At 39.8% G+C, this 17,906-nt stretch overlaps 1 protein-coding gene across 3 annotated transcripts; it reads left to right on the top strand.

The window, feature by feature from the left end:
- Positions 1 to 14: 14 nt before the first annotated feature.
- Positions 15 to 17,906, top strand: vsx2 (visual system homeobox 2). Of its 3 annotated transcripts, XM_078175027.1 has the most exons (6): positions 15 to 2,889; positions 10,786 to 11,288; positions 11,668 to 11,752; positions 12,225 to 12,348; positions 16,369 to 16,549; positions 16,894 to 17,906. In XM_078175027.1, the coding sequence occupies exons 2-6, from the start codon at positions 10,865 to 10,867 to the stop codon at positions 17,271 to 17,273; spliced, it is 1,194 nt and encodes a 397-aa protein (XP_078031153.1). In that variant the 5' UTR covers positions 15 to 2,889; positions 10,786 to 10,864; the 3' UTR covers positions 17,274 to 17,906. The 3 variants fall into 3 exon arrangements, with proteins under 3 accessions (XP_078031153.1, XP_033498006.1, XP_033498009.1); XM_033642115.2 differs by lacking the exon at positions 15 to 2,889 and having other exon boundaries at positions 10,549 to 11,288; XM_033642118.2 differs by lacking the exon at positions 15 to 2,889 and having other exon boundaries at positions 10,551 to 11,288; positions 16,957 to 17,906.

Below are 17,906 nucleotides of genomic sequence, written 5' to 3'. Positions count from 1 at the left end.
CACTAACTTCATGCCTCTGCCACTCCACAAAGTGCAGCACCTCTCCGACTGTGGACATGTCAGGAGCTCCGACGTGAGAGTGCTTTCCCGGCTACCAGGGCATGTTTTCCGTTTAATGAGCATTGGAAGCAGGGTCCCCTACACAAAACATTGCGTAAAAATAATATTGCTCATTGTCATCGCCTTTAATGAGAGCTGACATAATTACTAGGACCATTTCTTTTCTAATTAGCACACTTCAGCGTTGTCGGAGCTAGCGGCCGGGCAAAAAGAGAATCAGACAGGCATGCCGAATGGGAAACAAAAAGAAGTCCATCGGCCATAATTAGGTAAGACAATGCCTCGGACTGTTCTCGGCTGGAGATGTCGCTGGGGCTCTGGCCACTCACTCCCAACAAGTTACACTTCTCCCCGGGCTGCTAATAAGCCCCTAATCGTCTTTCCGATTCACACGGACGGAGGCCGCCATTGCCTCAGTGGCTTCACCCCCTGCCTCTCACGCGGACCCTGGCTCACCCCTTCTAAAAAATATGGATTATTTAAACAGTTCAGCGGGTTTCAGGGAGAGTGATGGCCTCAGTGTGGGCTGCTGGAGTGTTATGGGACAGGGAGAGAGGAGTTTGTGGAGCTTTGAACACTATGGCCTGCTACTGTAGCAGGCACAATTTTAGCTGTGTCCAAATATATAAAAGTCAGGGTTTTCAAACATATGGCTCGTGAGCCACCACCGGCCCCCCAAAGGATCCTATCCAGCCTACTGGATGACTTTGCACATGCACCTAATATTGATGCAAGGTTTCAGGAGCAAGTTAAACAGTTGCCCTTTTTACACAGAGATCGCACTATAGGGCCGCTACAAAGTCCCTTCTTCATACCGCCTTTGCATTTTTACACTGGACCAAATTATGGCAGCATCATGCCCCTCCATTGTGTGATTTTAGATGGCATGCCGGCATCGTAGAATCACGAGAAGTGCGACCTAACAACAGCGTCAGCCTCTTATGTGACATTTAATGTAGGTATCAGCAGCACTTTATAAACAATAACCATGTCAATAACAATTATTTCCCATCTCTGTTATATGGCAGCCGATCTCGTGCCCTGCTCAGAGGGTAAGGAGCTCCCAGACCTCATTGCCTTCCCTACTTAAGGACATTTTCAGCCAGTTTTCTTCTTCTTTGAGTTAGCTGCTAACTGCTAACATCTACTTTTTAAATAGCTGCAAATGTTGTACATTATACACACAAAGAAAGGGGAAAAAATAAGTTTGACACACCTGATGTAGGTCATGTAAAAGCACCATAGGTGATCCAAATACCTACACCCCAAACTGAATCAAAAACCTTTAACAGCCAAACTGCTCTATAAAATTTATCATGGGTTTTCAGAAAAACTCAAAGTAATGTTTAAAAGATTTGCTGTACACAACTAAGCATACATACACTTTCATATTAATCACACATAGAGCCCACTAAAATCCCCACACCATGGTAAATACCGCATTCTAATAAAGCCCCCTTTATAAAATGTTTATAAATAATGATTAACCAGTGGCTTTATTATTGTTTAATAACATATATACTGATGCAACAATAACCAATTGATAAATAAACTTCTGGGTTGCCAAGTCTTATAAAATTCCTCCTCCAGCATTACTCTTACTTTGCCACCTACCCTCTGAACAAAAGTTGTAGAGCATGTGGAACAATTATTAACTTTATTAATGACTTACTAACGTTAATTACTATGGATGTGATGACTTATTAGATTGTGACATCCCCACCACCCTCCCTCAGCAGTACTTGTTAATGCATTGCAACCATTCATGACTGCATTATTACCAGGTTGAAAGGATAAACATCATCAACCCTGCCAAACCAGAGTTGAGGAAATATTCAGATCCTTGTGTAAGTAAAAGTAGCAATACCACACTGTAAAAATACTCCGTTACTAGCATGGGCAGATTTTGAGACAGCGGGCCCCTGGGTACAGATATGTGAAAGGCCCCACCACCTCAAGACACAGGAGTAAGACACGCTTTGTGATGGTTTCACCTCTCTTTTGTTGCTGTTTTGCATCTTTCTTTAGTTGTTATGCATCTTTTTGTGGTTTTGTCTCTTTGCTGTAATTTTGTGACTTTTTTGTAGTTCTTTTGTGTCTGTTTGCAGTTCCTTTACATCTGTGGTTTTCTTTGTCTCTTTGCAGCTATGTTGAGTTTCGTCCTGGTTGGTAATTTCTGTGTCATTTTGCAGGTGAAGGCCACGGGGCCCCTGACACTTTGGCCCTGGGCGGTGGGCCCTTTCAGGAACCCATTAATGATTACAAGTAAAAGTCCATTTCAAAATGTTACTTAAGTGGATCATTACCAAAATAAGTGTAAAGTACTTGTAGTAAAGATTCTTATTTCCTTTATTTCTAAAATCTCTTTTACATACTTACCTCACTTCCTTTACCTCCTTTCTTTTCCTTGCTCAGCACTGATTGGTTCCTTTCACTCTTTGGTCACTCATTAACCTGATTGAGTTCACCTGGTCACCCTATTTTAACCCTGAACACCTTTTCAGTCACTCTTCATCATCACATGAGGCAGCAGTGGTGGTAAGCAGTTTCTTTCTCTTTAGTTTATCCTGTACATTATTAGTTTAACTTAGAGCACTGTTTATCCTTATTAAGTTGCACATTTGTTTCATTTGACTCAAGTTCTGATTTTGTATTTTTTTTCCCATATATGTGTGCCCCTCCCCCTTTATGTTTAACTGCAATTTGAGTTTTGGAAATAAACCTTTGTGTGCAAAAGAGAGTTCAATGGCTGATGCATTCTGACTGATGCCCATGATAGTAGGCCTCGCCTTCTGAACCTCCTCCTTCTTAACAGTACTCATTCTGCAGGTAAATGGCTCTTATAGTTTTATTATATAGGTTGTCATGTTTGATTGTTACTAATGCATGTGTAGCCTATGTAGCATTTTACTGTTGTAACTAGTCGGGGTAGAGCTGATTTAAACTGTTTCATGTACAGCTGATAGTTAAATCAATCATATAGCAATGTATCATGTGTTTTGTATGCAAAGTATTAATTTGTAAAATAACTATAGCTGTGAAATGCAGTGCAACAAAAATTACCACTGAAATGCGGTGGAGTGTTAAGTAAGTATACTCAGCATGACTTAGAAGTACTCAAGTGAAGTACAAGTACCTCAGAATTGAACTTAAGGGGCGTCGGTAGAATAGTGGATAGTGCCAGCGCCCTATGTACAGAGGCACTGCCTTGCTGCAGCGGCCGTGGGTTTGAATCCGACTCGCGGCCCTTTGCTGCATGTCAGTCCCCACTCTCTCTATCTGTCTCCCCATTTCACTCTCTGTCCTGTCATTAAAGGCAAAAGCCCACAAAAATAATCTTTAAAAAAAAAGAATTATAAAAAAAAAAAAAAAAAAAAAAAAGCATTGAATTTAAGTAGTCTACAATTATGGAAGTATTACTGCGCACTGGCCCACGGGCCAAAAGTGCAAGGGGGTACCCCTGGCCCTCACCAACAAAATGTCACTCAAATTAACTCATACTGACCAGGAAGAGACTCAAATTAACAACAAAGAGATGCGAAATAACTGTGAAGAGACACAAAATGACTACAAAAATGGAAAACACAACCTCAGACACAAAATGACCAAAAAAGACACAATATTACTCCAAAGGGAGACAAAATGACCGAAAAAGACACGTTATTACCCATATGAGACACAAAATTGCCAAAAAAGAAACTATATTACCCCAAAAAGAGACAAAATGACTGAAAAAAATTATATTACCCCAAAGAGACACAAAATGACCAAAAAAGACACCTCATTACATCAAAGAGACACAAAATGACCAAAAAGGACACTTTATTATGTCAAAGAGACACAAAATAACTAAGACATTATATTACTTCAAGGAGACACAAAATGACCAAAAAAGACACCGCATTATGTCAAAGAGACACAAAATGACCAAAAGAGACACTATATTACTTCAAAGAGACAGAAAATGACCACAAAAAGATACTTTATTATCCCAAAGAGACACAAAATGACCAAAAAAAGACACTATATTACTTCAAAGAGACACAAAATGACCAAAAGAGACACCTCATTACGTCAAATAGACACAAAATGACCAAAAAGGACACTTTATTATGTCAAAGAGACACAAAATGACCACAAAAAGACACTTTATTATCCTAGAGACACAAAATGACCAAAAAAGACACTATATTACTTCAAAGAGACACAAAATTACCAAAAAGGACACTTGATTATGTCAAAGAGACACAAAATGACCAAAAAAGACACTATATTACTTCAAAGAGACACAAAATGACCAAAAAGGACACTTTATTATGTCAAAGAGACACAAAATGACCAAAAAGGACACTATATTACTTCAAAGAGACAGAAAATGACCTCATTATGTCAGAGACAAAATGACCAAAAAAAGACACTTCATTACCCCAAAGAGACACAAAATGACCAAAAAAGGACACTTTATTACCCCAAAGAGACACAAAATAACTAAGAAAGACACTATATTACTTCAAAGAGACACAAAATTACCAAAAAGGACACTTTATTATGTCAAGGAGACACAAAATGACCAAAAAAGACACTATATTACTTCAAAGAGACAGAAAATGACCTCATTATGTCAGAGACAAAATGACCAAAAAAAGACACTTCATTACCCCAAAGAGACACAAAATGACCAAAAAAGGACACTTTATTATGTCAGAGAGACACAAAATTACCAAAAAGGACACTTTATTATGTCAAAGAGACACAAAATGACCAAAAAAGACACTATATTACTTCGAAGAGACACAAAATGACCAAAAAAGGACACTTTATTACCCCAAAGAGACACAAAATGACCAAAAAGGACACTTTATTATGTCAAAGAGACACAAAATGACCAAAAAGGACACTTTATTATGTCAAAGAGACACAAAATGACCAAAAAAAGACACTTCATTACCCCAAAGAGACACAAAATGACCAAAAAAGGACACTTTATTACCCCAAAGAGACACAAAATGACCAAAAAGGACACTTTATTATGTCAAAGAGACACAAAATGACCAAAAAGGACACTTTATTATGTCAAAGAGACACAAAATGACCAAAAAAAGACACTTCATTACCCCAAAGAGACACAAAATGACCAAAAAAGGACACTTTATTACCCCAAAGAGACACAAAATAACTAAGAAAGACACTATATTACTTCAAAGAGACACAAAATTACCAAAAAGGACACTTTATTATGTCAGAGACACAAAATGACCAAAAAGACACTATATTACTTCAAAGAGACAGAAAATGACCTCATTATGTCAGAGACAAAATGACCAAAAAAAGACACTTTATTACCCCAAAGAGACACAAAATGACCAAAAAAGGACACTTTATTACCCCAAAGAGACACAAAATTACCAAAAAGGACACTTTATTATGTCAAAGAGACACAAAATGACCAAAAAAGGACACTTTATTACCCCAAAGAGACACAAAATTACCAAAAAGGACACTTTATTATGTCAAAGAGACACAAAATGACCAAAAAAGACACTATATTACTTCGAAGAGACACAAAATGACCAAAAAAGGACACTTTATTACCCCAAAGAGACACAAAATGACCAAAAAGGACACTTTATTATGTCAAAGAGACACAAAATGACCAAAAAGGACACTTTATTATGTCAGAGACACAAAATGACCAAAAAAGACACTATATTACTTCAAAGAGACAGAAAATGACCTCATTATGTCAGAGACAAAATGACCAAAAAAAAACACTTCATTACCCCAAAGAGACACAAAATGACCAAAAAAGGACACTTTATTACCCCAAAGAGACACAAAATAACTAAGAAAGACACTATATTACTTCAAAGAGACACAAAATGACCAAAAAGGACACTTTATTATGTCAGAGACACAAAATTACCAAAAAGACACTATATTACTTCAAAGAGACAGAAAATGACCTCATTATGTCAGAGACAAAATGACCAAAAAAAGACACTTTATTACCCCAAAGAGACACAAAATGACCAAAAAAGGACACTTTATTACCCCAAAGAGACACAAAATTACCAAAAAGGACACTTTATTATGTCAAAGAGACACAAAATGACCAAAAAAGGACACTTTATTACCCCAAAGAGACACAAAATAACTAAGAAAGACACTATATTACTTCAAAGAGACACAAAATGACCAAAAAGGACACTTTATTATGTCAAAGAGACACAAAATTACCAAAAAGGACACTTTATTATGTCAAAGAGACACAAAATGACCAAAAAAGACACTATATTACTTCAGAGACAGAAAATGACCTCATTATGTCAGAGACAAAATGACCAAAAAAAGACACTTCATTACCCCAAAGAGACACAAAATGACCAAAAAAGGACACTTTATTACCCCAAAGAGACACAAAATGACCAAAAAAGGACACTTTATTACCCCAAAGAGACACAAAATAACTAAGAAAGACACTATATTACTTCAAAGAGACACAAAATGACCAAAAAGGACACTTTATTATGTCAAAGAGACACAAAATGACCAAAAGAGACACCTCATTATGTCAAAGAGACACAAAATGACCAAAAGAGACACCTCATTATGTCAGAGAGACACAAAATGACAAAAGATGCATTGCAACTACAAAGAAATGCAAATTGGTGATACAAAAAGAGGCTAAACATCCATAAGGTGTGTGTGTCTTGTTCTTATGTGGCACATCTGTCTGATAGTCCGCCCCTGCCTGCAGTGCTTGAGTAAATGAATTAGGCCTACATCCCATCACTGCAACTTCTAAACCCTTTTAAAAGAAAATGAAATACTGTTCTCTAGGTGTTTGTGACTGTAAGTACTGAAGGTGACCTGTTGTCACTGGGACTGGTTGTGTGTGGACACTTGTTGACTTGATCCACATTCAGTCTGCTGAGCGCTGACGTGGTAAGCGACCTGACATCCTCAATATGGTGCACGCACTGGTGGCTGCCTGTCACCCGCAGCCTCCCTGCAGCCAGACAGCCTTTACAAGAAACGGGTCAGTCCCCACAGAGCTGGTCATCCATATGGAGGGAGGGGGAAAAAAAATCAGAGTTCCTCCATCCATCCATCCATCCATCCATCCATCCATCCATCCTTCCATCCATCCTTCTGCAGTGCGTTGCTTTGACCTCACATAGCCTCTGTGCCAATCCGATGTGCCCTGAGTCCTTAAATTAGCTGTCAATTAGTGCAAATTAATCAACTCCTCGCCTAATTAAGCAATGCCGATGGGCAGCTACCAAACATGCCATTGTGGAGGAGCCATGAGAAAGCTGCGGGGCTTGCAAACTCTTTCTGAGCTGGGGGGCAGAGAGGGAGGGAGGGAGGAGGCAGGAGGGAGAGAGGTGGGGGCATCACATCACATCACGCCCTGCAAGTGCTTTGGGAAAGCAGAGGCTCTGACTGTGCTTTAGTTTTTCCCCTGACTCGGCTCTACATGTGTGCTGTCATCAAGTTGTCCTGCACCCTGTTTCAACACCCAAGAATCCAGCTGGATTCAGCACCACAGACAGAATCACACCGGCGTCTTGCGTAAGAGGTTTTATTTCTGCAAGGGGAAACATTTGCCTGCAATCTGTTAGTCTTGGAAAGCAGATGAAGAGTTTCACACCACTTTGATCAGCCTAGTAAAAAAGAGATGTTGAATGCACAAGTGTTATATGAATAGAAGTTCATATGTTGAGGAATGATTCCCATGTGTGAGAATCTATCTGTTGTGGATCAGTTAATGCATTCAGCCGTGCTTCTGTGACCTTCCTGCAGAGGAAAAAAAAGTTGTCTGCTTATTCATTATCACGAATGCATTTCAAGCTTTAGCAGTCACATCAGCAGGATATGATATTCATTATAGTGGGCGGCTTTTGCTCGCTGCTTATCAGTGTTTGACCTGCTGCGGAGCTACACCTGTTTGAAGGTTACACGCTGGATACGTTCATCAATCTGTTAACATCACTCCTAAAGGTTTGAGGACACTTTGTTCCTATAATGTTGCATTATGAGCCTAAAAATGTCAGGGAACAGGAGGAGTGTAGGGAGCAGAGAAAGGATGTGGGGTTGAGGTGGTGGTGGGGTGGGGGGGGGGGGGGGCAGATAAACAAAAAATTTCCAACAGCTGTTTGCTTTTTAATCTGCAGCCGTCAGATCCTGCAGGTCTTTGATGGGCAACCCAATCTACACGAATGGCTGAACTAAATCTTCCCTTAATCTAGAGCCTTATTAGGCAGCCTCTCTCCTGCATGTAAATCAGCGTGCAGCCATTTTCATAGGAGATGGATTATTAAAAGCCATACAGAGAGGAGAAGCGTTGCACCATCAACAAACAAACAAACAAAAAAACACAGCCTGCAGCAGAGGTGGTGATGGAGTGAGAGCGGACAGTAACTTACCTGTAATTGACAGGTCATTCTGACTCACACCCTTAACTCCGTGTTAATAAATGACCGGATCCCAGCAGGCTGATGTGTCATTAGCATATCCTAATAACATTGATTTCTTCATTAATAGAATTTCCACTAAATAGGCCCTAATTAGTTTCAAGTGGCCTGCCACTAATTGCAGCAGCAATATTTTTCTCCTTCTTAATCAGCAGCTCGTTTCACACTGTGTGATATAAAATATGACTGCTGGGCGGATCTGCTCAGACTGTGTGTGCCTACAGTCACAATGCATGTAGGTTTGGGTTACATCAGATATGTTGTGTAATGTGTAGATGGATGCAACAACCATGTGTGTCCCAGTTCCTCTGCAGTTTCTCCTTTTTGCTGTTTAATTACCACCTTTATTATTATTTTGCGTGAGAAAATACTCTATAATTGTTGCATTATTATGTTGAGGATATCCATGCAAGCCATGCATGCACAGTAAATCTATCAAAAGCCACACTGTCAAAAGTGTAGACCCCCATTGAAACACACAAGCAGCAGAGGACTTTAATTTTGACCAAAATTAAAGGCATTTAGACCATAAATTGATGCAGAAAATGTACAAATTGGTGAAAAATTCACTATACTGAAGTAAAATGAAGTGTTTAATGCTCAAAATGTTCTAAATCTCTAAAATCTAAATCCTCTGTTTCATATGTGTCCCCCACAAGATTGAAATGACACCTACACCCCTGCATACTGAACACAAAATATGCACAGAATGGGCCAATCCTTCATTTTTGTTTTAAATTATATGTGACAGAATTCATGCCAGTGTAATGGACACAAAAATATATCATACGCAAACAGGAAAACAACATATATAAGATTTAATCTTGGCACAAACATGTAAAATTAGCTTTATGATAATGACACTCATTAACTCATTGACACTGAAACACCTAAAAGAAAGGATAGATTTCTGCACCTTTTTAATTTGGAGTTATAAAAATAATTACATGACGCACAATCAGCTTTTTTCCTGCAATTATTTCACAAACAATCATGCAAAGACTGAAATTAGCTTCAAGATGCTAATATAAAAATGTCACTACTTGTGTTCAAAATGATGGCTAATTATTGCAGGTATAGGAAAATCATGTGTAGGCCGATAAAATTGACTTTCATTGAATTATAACAGAATTTTATGGCAGAAAATTAAGATAAAATACACTTCATTGACTGCAAAGGGAAATTTGGCACAACTGCCTTAGCAAAAAATGTTACTTTGGATACAATAGGTTAAAGTATATTTTAATTTTCTGAACATAATTTCACTTAAATCAAACTTTTAGGCCCACATCACCAGCCATAATTTAGTGTGATGTTCAGATGAGTTTTAACAATAATAATAGAAATAAGATAATTAACAACAGGCCAGGTAATTATTTATTAGTCCTCCTTGTGTCCCATATTCTGTATCATTCCCCCTCTCCTCCGGGGAAATGTCCCAGTGATTTAATCTGCTCTGTAGTCTGTGCTGCTGCTGCTGCTGCTGCTGTGGGATTAGCGCAGTGCAGGGCCGTGCAGCACGGTGGGTCCATATCGTCCAGCTGTCGGGTGTTTTTTTTTTTTTTTGTTTTGTTTTTTGGGAGGGCCTTTGATTTGCGTGTGATGAGTTTCCCATAGCATCTGGAGATCAATTATCCATTCGTGTGAGCCAGTGGTTGAGCAGAGAGATCATAGCTGGCTCTGTGTGTGTGTGTGTGTGTGTGTGTGTGTGTATGTGTGTGTGTGTGTGTGTGTGTGTGTTTAAAGGCAGTACATGCTGATTTATTCCTGCAGATTGAGGTAATTTTGCAGCATTTCAAAGGTAAGTAAGAGGTGTGAAATAGACGATTTAATTGGGCCTGGCTGCCTGACGAAAAGTGATGTGGGCAGTGATAGATATGCAGTGGATTTTTAATGTTTAGAGTGTAATAATATTATAGTTTTAGCGTTTATAATTGAATGTCTTTGTATAATGTGCAGGGTTCCTTTATAGTTTTTATTCCCAGCATTCCGCCCTGTTTGCATCCTGCAGCCTTCAAAACACTCATTTTATTCCCTCCTTTCTTTCTGTAGCCTAAATCCCTTCCTCGTTTATCCATATAGTCCTGAGGAAAATGCAGATATGTATCCGAGAGGGCGTATAATGCATCCATGATCCACAGGAATCCTGAATCCTTGCAGCTGATTGGCTGCTGGGTCCTGCCTCTTGTTGGGATGGACCTGTTGGATAAAAGGACCATTTTCTAAAGGACTCTTGTGTGTTATACAGAGGATCATGCACTGGGGACCATCCTGCGAGACGGTTTCATAAGAAAATAGGCCTTTCAAGAAGCATCCGAAGAACAAGCATGACGGGGAAACAAGGCGCCGTGCTGTCGGAAAGTTTAAATCTATCGGAGAAAACCTCTCTGGGCGCGAATGGAGGGAGTAACAGCCACCAGCCGAAGAGCAGCGCGACCCATCCGCCGCCCAGGTGCACCGGCTTTGGCATCCAGGAGATACTGGGGCTGAACAAGGAGCCGTCCGCGGCCCCGAGGAGCCCGCTGAGCTCGCTGCCGGCCGGGGCGCACCTGATCGCCGCCAGGTCCTTGCTGAGCCCCGCCGGCATGGGGGTGGGTGTCGGGATGGGATTAATCGGCGCTGGTGGAATTCCGACGTTTTACAGGCAGCCTGCGTTTTTGGAGACGGTGCTGTCGGACGCACAAGATGTTCACCTGCAGCCTCACAGCAGGTCCGTAGGGCCGCTGGACACCAGCCAGTCCGCCAGCTCAGGTGATCACATACATTCAGAAATACTCATCTCACTGATACACTGATCATTGCTGCATATTTACAACCTCACCTACTGTGCATGTGCTGCCTATTTTCCCCATTGTATTAGGCTGGTATTATCATTTTATTAGTACTGGCCTGTCAGAAGAATTATTTGTATTGATGCTATGATTTCATATTAGTGATAGTATTATTAATATCCTCGTTATTATGTGTTTTGTGGCTTTAAATGATTTAATTAAAATGTGAGGGCCTTATAAAAATAGCAGCATTGTGTCAGTGCCAACTGTTATTTATTACATTTATTGTAAAAATTCCCAAACGTTCTTATAGATGTTATTAACTTTAATGCTGTCTTCTATTTTTTTTTTTAATCCAGACTCAGATGATTTGTCTTCAAATGAACGAAAACTCTCAAAGTCTTCAGTAAGTCAGAGCAAGAAACGCAAGAAAAGACGCCACCGGTTAGTGCTGATCACAGTGCTCACAGTGACTAATATTAATAGTTTTTAGATATTATAAATTTGCAGAAATGTACCTGTTTATCACTCCAGTAAAATACAGTATTGAGTAATGATTAACAAAATCAAAATGCAGTGCTAATTGTCTTTTTTGAGTTTTTATTGTAGCTTTATTGAAACAGATAATGAGCTAAATTATAAATATGAATTTCCTACAGATTTCTTGCATTTTTTGGTCGTAATTGACATCTGGAAATGTGAAGCTTGTCCTGTTTTGTGTGCTACATTATTTTACATCTATGCACATGCACAATAAAAGACTTCCGTTTATTGAAATTCGCTATTTCCACGTGTTCAGTGTTGTTTTTCCTGTCATTAAAATCATATTTTCTCAGTCTTTAGTCTGATATCTGCAGGACACAATATGTTATGTCCAATATGTCCACATATTTAAATTGCTAACCCGTCTCCACAGGACCATATTCACCTCCTATCAGCTGGAGGAGCTGGAAAAGGCCTTTAATGAAGCGCACTACCCGGATGTTTACGCACGAGAGATGCTGGCCATGAAGACAGAGCTACCTGAAGACAGGATACAGGTGCGACATTATACAATCGAAAGTTTGCAGTTTTTGATGTTTGAACATCCTGTTTATTTTTATTTTATGTTACTGCACAGATAGTTTTTATGTTTAATGTATTTGAGTTGGGGTTTTTTGGTCATAATATAGGAGTTATATGCAGCATTTATGGTCACTTAAATGAGTAAAGATAGGCTATTTTTTTAATGTACTATGTTACAAGGTGCTTTTTGCCAAATTTTTCTGCGGTAATGCTACATTTTAAAAACAAAAAAAGACACATTTATTATTTTAATTTTATTATTTTAAAGGTGCAAATAGCAACATATTCAAATAATTATTTTATATTTTTAAAAAGACTGGTTTGAGCTATATTTTCTACATATTTCTACAAAGAGTCCCCTGCTAATTAAAGCCAAATAAAGGCACTAATATAATAAAGTTGAAGCTAATTTAATTGTATTTCAAAAATGAGATATATTTCTTTAAACTGACACTGCACATTGCATCATAAACTATTCTTATAATATGCAACAGTGTCTTTAAAACAGAATTAATTATCCTCTAATTGATTTCTGTGAATATTATAAGGCAAATATTATTGTCTGCCTTATGAATATTCACCTGTAATCTCCCACTCTCCCATCAGTGCTAATAGGCTGCTGTAATGTGTGAGCCCAGGCCGCCAGCTGCCTCTCACGGTGCTCCCATGTTTAAGGGGAGCTGGGCTGATTGAGCCCCCCGTAAATCGATGAGCGATGCCCCCCTCCTGTCTGCACAAAGCCCGCTCTCCTGCAGCATTCCTCGCCAGGACAGATAATCTCTCATCAGGCGCAGTTGGATGTGAAACAATTTGTTCTCGCAGAAGGAGCCACTAACGACCTAATCAAGCTATCAAGGCGGAAGAAGATTGCAGTGTGACCTGGACCATCCATCTGCCGGGGCGCCTTTTAATCTCATTCTCATTACGGGCTGCAACAGTACAGCCGCGGATAAATAATAAAACGGGAAATAAATAAATAAGCTCCCATCCTAAATAAAATTAACACCCGATTTTCTCATTGAGGGTAATTAGTTAAATCAGACGAGCTCGGGAGGCTGGCTGCTGCTGCTGGAGAGGCGCAGGGAGTTCAAATGAAATAACTACATTGAATTTATTAGCACGGGTCAATAGCGCTGCTCCCCCGAGTCCCGGTAGTTTAATTTCCCGTGATATTTGCCCGCCTGCCCGCCATCGATTGGGCCTGAAATTAACTTATTTTTCAATCAGCCTCGGCGTGCCCCTGGGTCACTCCTCCTCGCAGCTTCCACACTGGCTCCTTTTGAGGGGCAGAGAAGCAATTTCTCATAAAAAAAAGTATCTTGTATGAAATAAGGGTTATCATCAGAATTACCAGAGAGAAAAAACGGTTTGATCGTTTTCAATTTAATATCTGTCCCCTCTTTCAGCCCCCCTCCTCTTCCTCACACAGAGCCATCAGAGGTGCCTAAGCAGGGTGTTTAACAGTCCTGTGTTTGGCTATACCATCACTTTGGCCCCTCTCTCTCTCTCTGAGCTGACAGATAGCCTGCAGAGCCTCCAGCATTTTGTTGGCCGTGGCCAAGTGAGGTGTCATGACGTGTCAAAGCATCTATAATGCGGCCACAGGTAGCTGGAGATCAGCCCTGACAGCAGGCACAGATCCTTCACACCTGTAGCCAGCAGGTTATGGGAAATCAATGGACTCAATCCAAACGGTGCAGTCGTTATCTCAAGTTACTTTGAATCGCACCACTGATTCACACACAGGTTATCTTTAAGATAAATGCTGAAACTAAATTTTCATGCACAAATAATAAATTAGTTCAGTTAAGTGCCACATTTGGAATGATTATTAAATAATTTCCTAAAGCTTTACAGGACTGTTAGAAGCTTCTAAACTGCGTCTGGGTTGCCAGGTTGTGAAAAATCCCCTTCTAATAATGCAGACATAAATGTTTGCAATGCCAAGGTGGTCAACAGGGGGTTGGGGGGGGGGGGGGGGGGGGGGGTCCTCTGACAGAAAACCTCGAGCATCAAACTGTTAATTTCCTGCATTCTGGTGAATATTTCTTCATCAATTTATATATCTGTCTTCCATTTCTTAGAAATTAATTTAAAGTGCTGTTTTCATGTTTTCTTATGGGAGGACAAATGCACATGTTCTAAATATTAAGGGGATGTGTCTCCTGCATCGAAATCTACACCTATGCACTGGAGATTGGTCATTTTTAAATAGCTACTGAAATGCTGGAGCTTACAGTTTCCATGCAGAAATAATAAATAGTAAATAGTACCACATTAGGAATAGATTTAGTAATGGTTAATAATTTACTAAAGCTTTGCAGGTCAGTTAGAAGCCATTAATACCAGCTTTTGGGTTGCCAGGTTGTAAAGAAAAATTACCTTTTGATGGTGTTTGTCCCTCCTAATAATGCAGGCATAAATGTTTGTAATGCATTAATAAATACTAAGGTGGTCAGCATGGGGGTTAGGGCGTCCTCTGACAGAAAATTTTTAGCATCCCAGTCTTAATTTCCTGCATTCTGGTGAATTTTTATGCATCAGTTTATAGTATAACTGTCTTTAATTTCTTCAAAAATAAAGTCTTCTGCTACTTTCATGTCTTTTGGGGTGGGATGGATGCACATGTTCCAGAAATTGAGGGGACATCTCCCATGCATCCCCTTGAAATCTGAAATCCTATGCACTAGAGATGGGTCACTTTTAAAATAATTACTGAAATGCCGAAACTTAGTTTTCATGCACAAACAATAAATAGTTAAGTCACACATTAGGAGTGATTAATAAATAATTTACTAAAGCTTTAGAGGTTATAACTTGTTAAATCAGCTTCTGGGATGTCAGGTTGTGAAAAATCCCATTTGATGGTATTTATCCCTTCTAATAATGCAGACATGAGTGTTTATAATGCATTAATAAATATTGAGGTGGTCAAGGGCATAGGTTTTGTTTTAACATGGGGGGCACACACATATGAAATGGGGGGGGGGGTGTCCTCTGACAGGAAATGCTGAACATCAAACGTTTAATTTCCTGCATTCTGATTTATTTTCATGTACCAATTTATGGTATAAATGTCTTTAATTTCTTCAAAATTAAAGACCTGTTATTTTTAATGTTTTTTTTTTAAATGAAGGACAAATGCACATGTTTCTAAATATTGAGGGGACATGTCCCCTGCATCCCCCTGAAATCTACACTAATGCACTAGAGATGGTCATCTTTCAAATAATTACTGAAATGCTGAAATTGAGTTTTCATGCACAAACAATAAATAGTTGCATACCACATTAGGAATAGCTTTAATAATGGTTAATAATTTACTAAAGCTTTACAGGTCAGTTAAAAGCCATTAATAACAGTTTTTGGGTTGCCAGCTTGTGAAAAATCCCCTTTATCATTTCCAGTAATGCAGACATAAATGTTTGTACTGCATTAATAAATACCGAGAGGTTTACACTTTCCAATATGCCATCATGTCTGCAGTTATAAATGGTATCAAGCCATCAATAAAGAAAATGGCTGCAGAGGAGAAGGACCAAAATCCAGATAGAAAGGATAACTGCAGCCACGAGGATTTTTCACAACATAACAATCCAAAATGTAGTCTTATCAATAGCTTATAATTGATGTGTAAAGCATCAGCAAAATATTTATTAATCAATAAGCCAAAACCTCTTACAGGTGCCTAATTAGACATTATTAGAAAGTGAAAGCAATGGTTGTATCTTGCACATAAGGACATACAAATTACATGCTGCTGTTTGCAACCCTTGAAAAACCCAACAACACTAATCTCATGTATCAGCTTTAGATCCAAAAAAGCTTACAAAACTGCACCACATTTAGTCTCAAGAGCATTAATGTTTTGTAACCAGTGTTCCAGTGATTCGGTGCATATTTTCCCCACTGACATAAACTGGACTTAATAGTCATATTTGGAGGTGAGGGTGCTGGTGACTGATACAACTGGGTGTTTTGTCCTCCTGTCACAGGTATGGTTCCAGAACCGCAGAGCCAAGTGGAGGAAGAGGGAGAAATGCTGGGGCCGCAGCACCGTCATGGCCGAGTACGGGCTGTATGGAGCCATGGTGAGGCACTCCATCCCTCTGCCAGAGTCCATCCTCAAGTCTGCCAAGGATGGCATCATGGAGTCCTGCGCCCCCTGGCTGCTCGGTGAGGCTGATGTCCTGATGCCCCCCCCACACACACACACATTCACAGCATCATTGTCTCATCGTGTCAACAGCTCATCAATGTTTAAATAGATGTTGAGAGTATATTTACCTCATGATTCAATGGTAACAGCACAGGATGTCCCGTATCTAATCATAACCACATTGCAGTGACGAGCTTATTCAGTCTGCAGGCACTAATTATAGATGCTCTATTTAGAAATGTCCTAAATATAGAGAACATGGCAGAGGCTTTTCATTACATAAAACATCCTCATCCTCTACACCATCACCCATGCAAACATTATATTCTAAACCACAACTATTTTTGCTTGCTATTTTCAGTCCAAGATGGCTTACCAATCACCAGACGCTATTCTAAATCTGAATACCCGCAACTCTTTGCAGGGATGCACAAAAAGTCCACGGAGGCAGCAGTCCCCCCGCCAACAGGACAGTGCGATGCACCCCAGCAGCCGAGCTCTCAGAGGGCGGACGAGGCTGAGGCGGAGGACAAGAGGTCAGAGGGCAAGTCCACCATTTCTAAAGAGGAACTGAGAGAGAACAGCATTGCTGCACTCAGGGCCAAGGCACAGGAGCACAGTGCCAAAGTGCTGGGGACGGTTTCTCATGACAGACTGCTGGAGGGCAAACAGGAGAGACAGGCGGCCGAGGAGAAAGCCGGCGATCCCCTGAGTCCATCAGAGGAGGAGAAAAGTCCATAGAGACTCCGACGCTCCTGTGGACTTTTACTCTCATGAGTGAGTGCAGTGGGCTGGCTGCACTTCCCCAACATCACTCACTGTCCTGCAGGTTTTCATCCCACATTGACTTCTCTAAAAACTGGCCTGCATCTGGACTTCTGTAAGAAGAGAACTCATCTGGCCATCAGTGCTGCACAGAAGATGCAACATGCACTTTCTCTGATTTACTTCCAAACCTGCAGTTGTTGTTGCTTATGCATAGTAGAGAAGAGTCGACTGAGTGGGATTTAAGTGTTAATATTGGTGTATATAGATCCCACAGTTATATATAGAGCCAGATGAGTCAGATTTTATCCAGTATAACAGTTGTACCATATTAATTAGGACTACCAATGACAATTTCATTCTTGGCATTCATGTTAATGTTGCTTGTACAGTTACTAAATGGTGACATTTGAGGTAAGAACCATCCCACCGACAGAAAGTAATTGTTGTCCTACATCGCACTGTATATACTTGATATATTAATCTCTCTCACTAAGGCACAATTCGACATATGTTTTCTTGTAGTCTTAAAAGATGTTTGTGTTTTCATTTCAGAATATGTATAAGTCAAAAAACAAAGCATAAAATAGAAACCACCTTTTATTAAAA

Source organism: Epinephelus lanceolatus, chromosome 15, assembly GCF_041903045.1.
Source record: "Epinephelus lanceolatus isolate andai-2023 chromosome 15, ASM4190304v1, whole genome shotgun sequence".
NCBI lineage: Eukaryota > Metazoa > Chordata > Actinopteri > Perciformes > Serranidae > Epinephelus > Epinephelus lanceolatus.
Note: the sequence above shows the minus strand (reverse complement) of the source record. Positions and strands in the feature narration are given on the sequence as shown.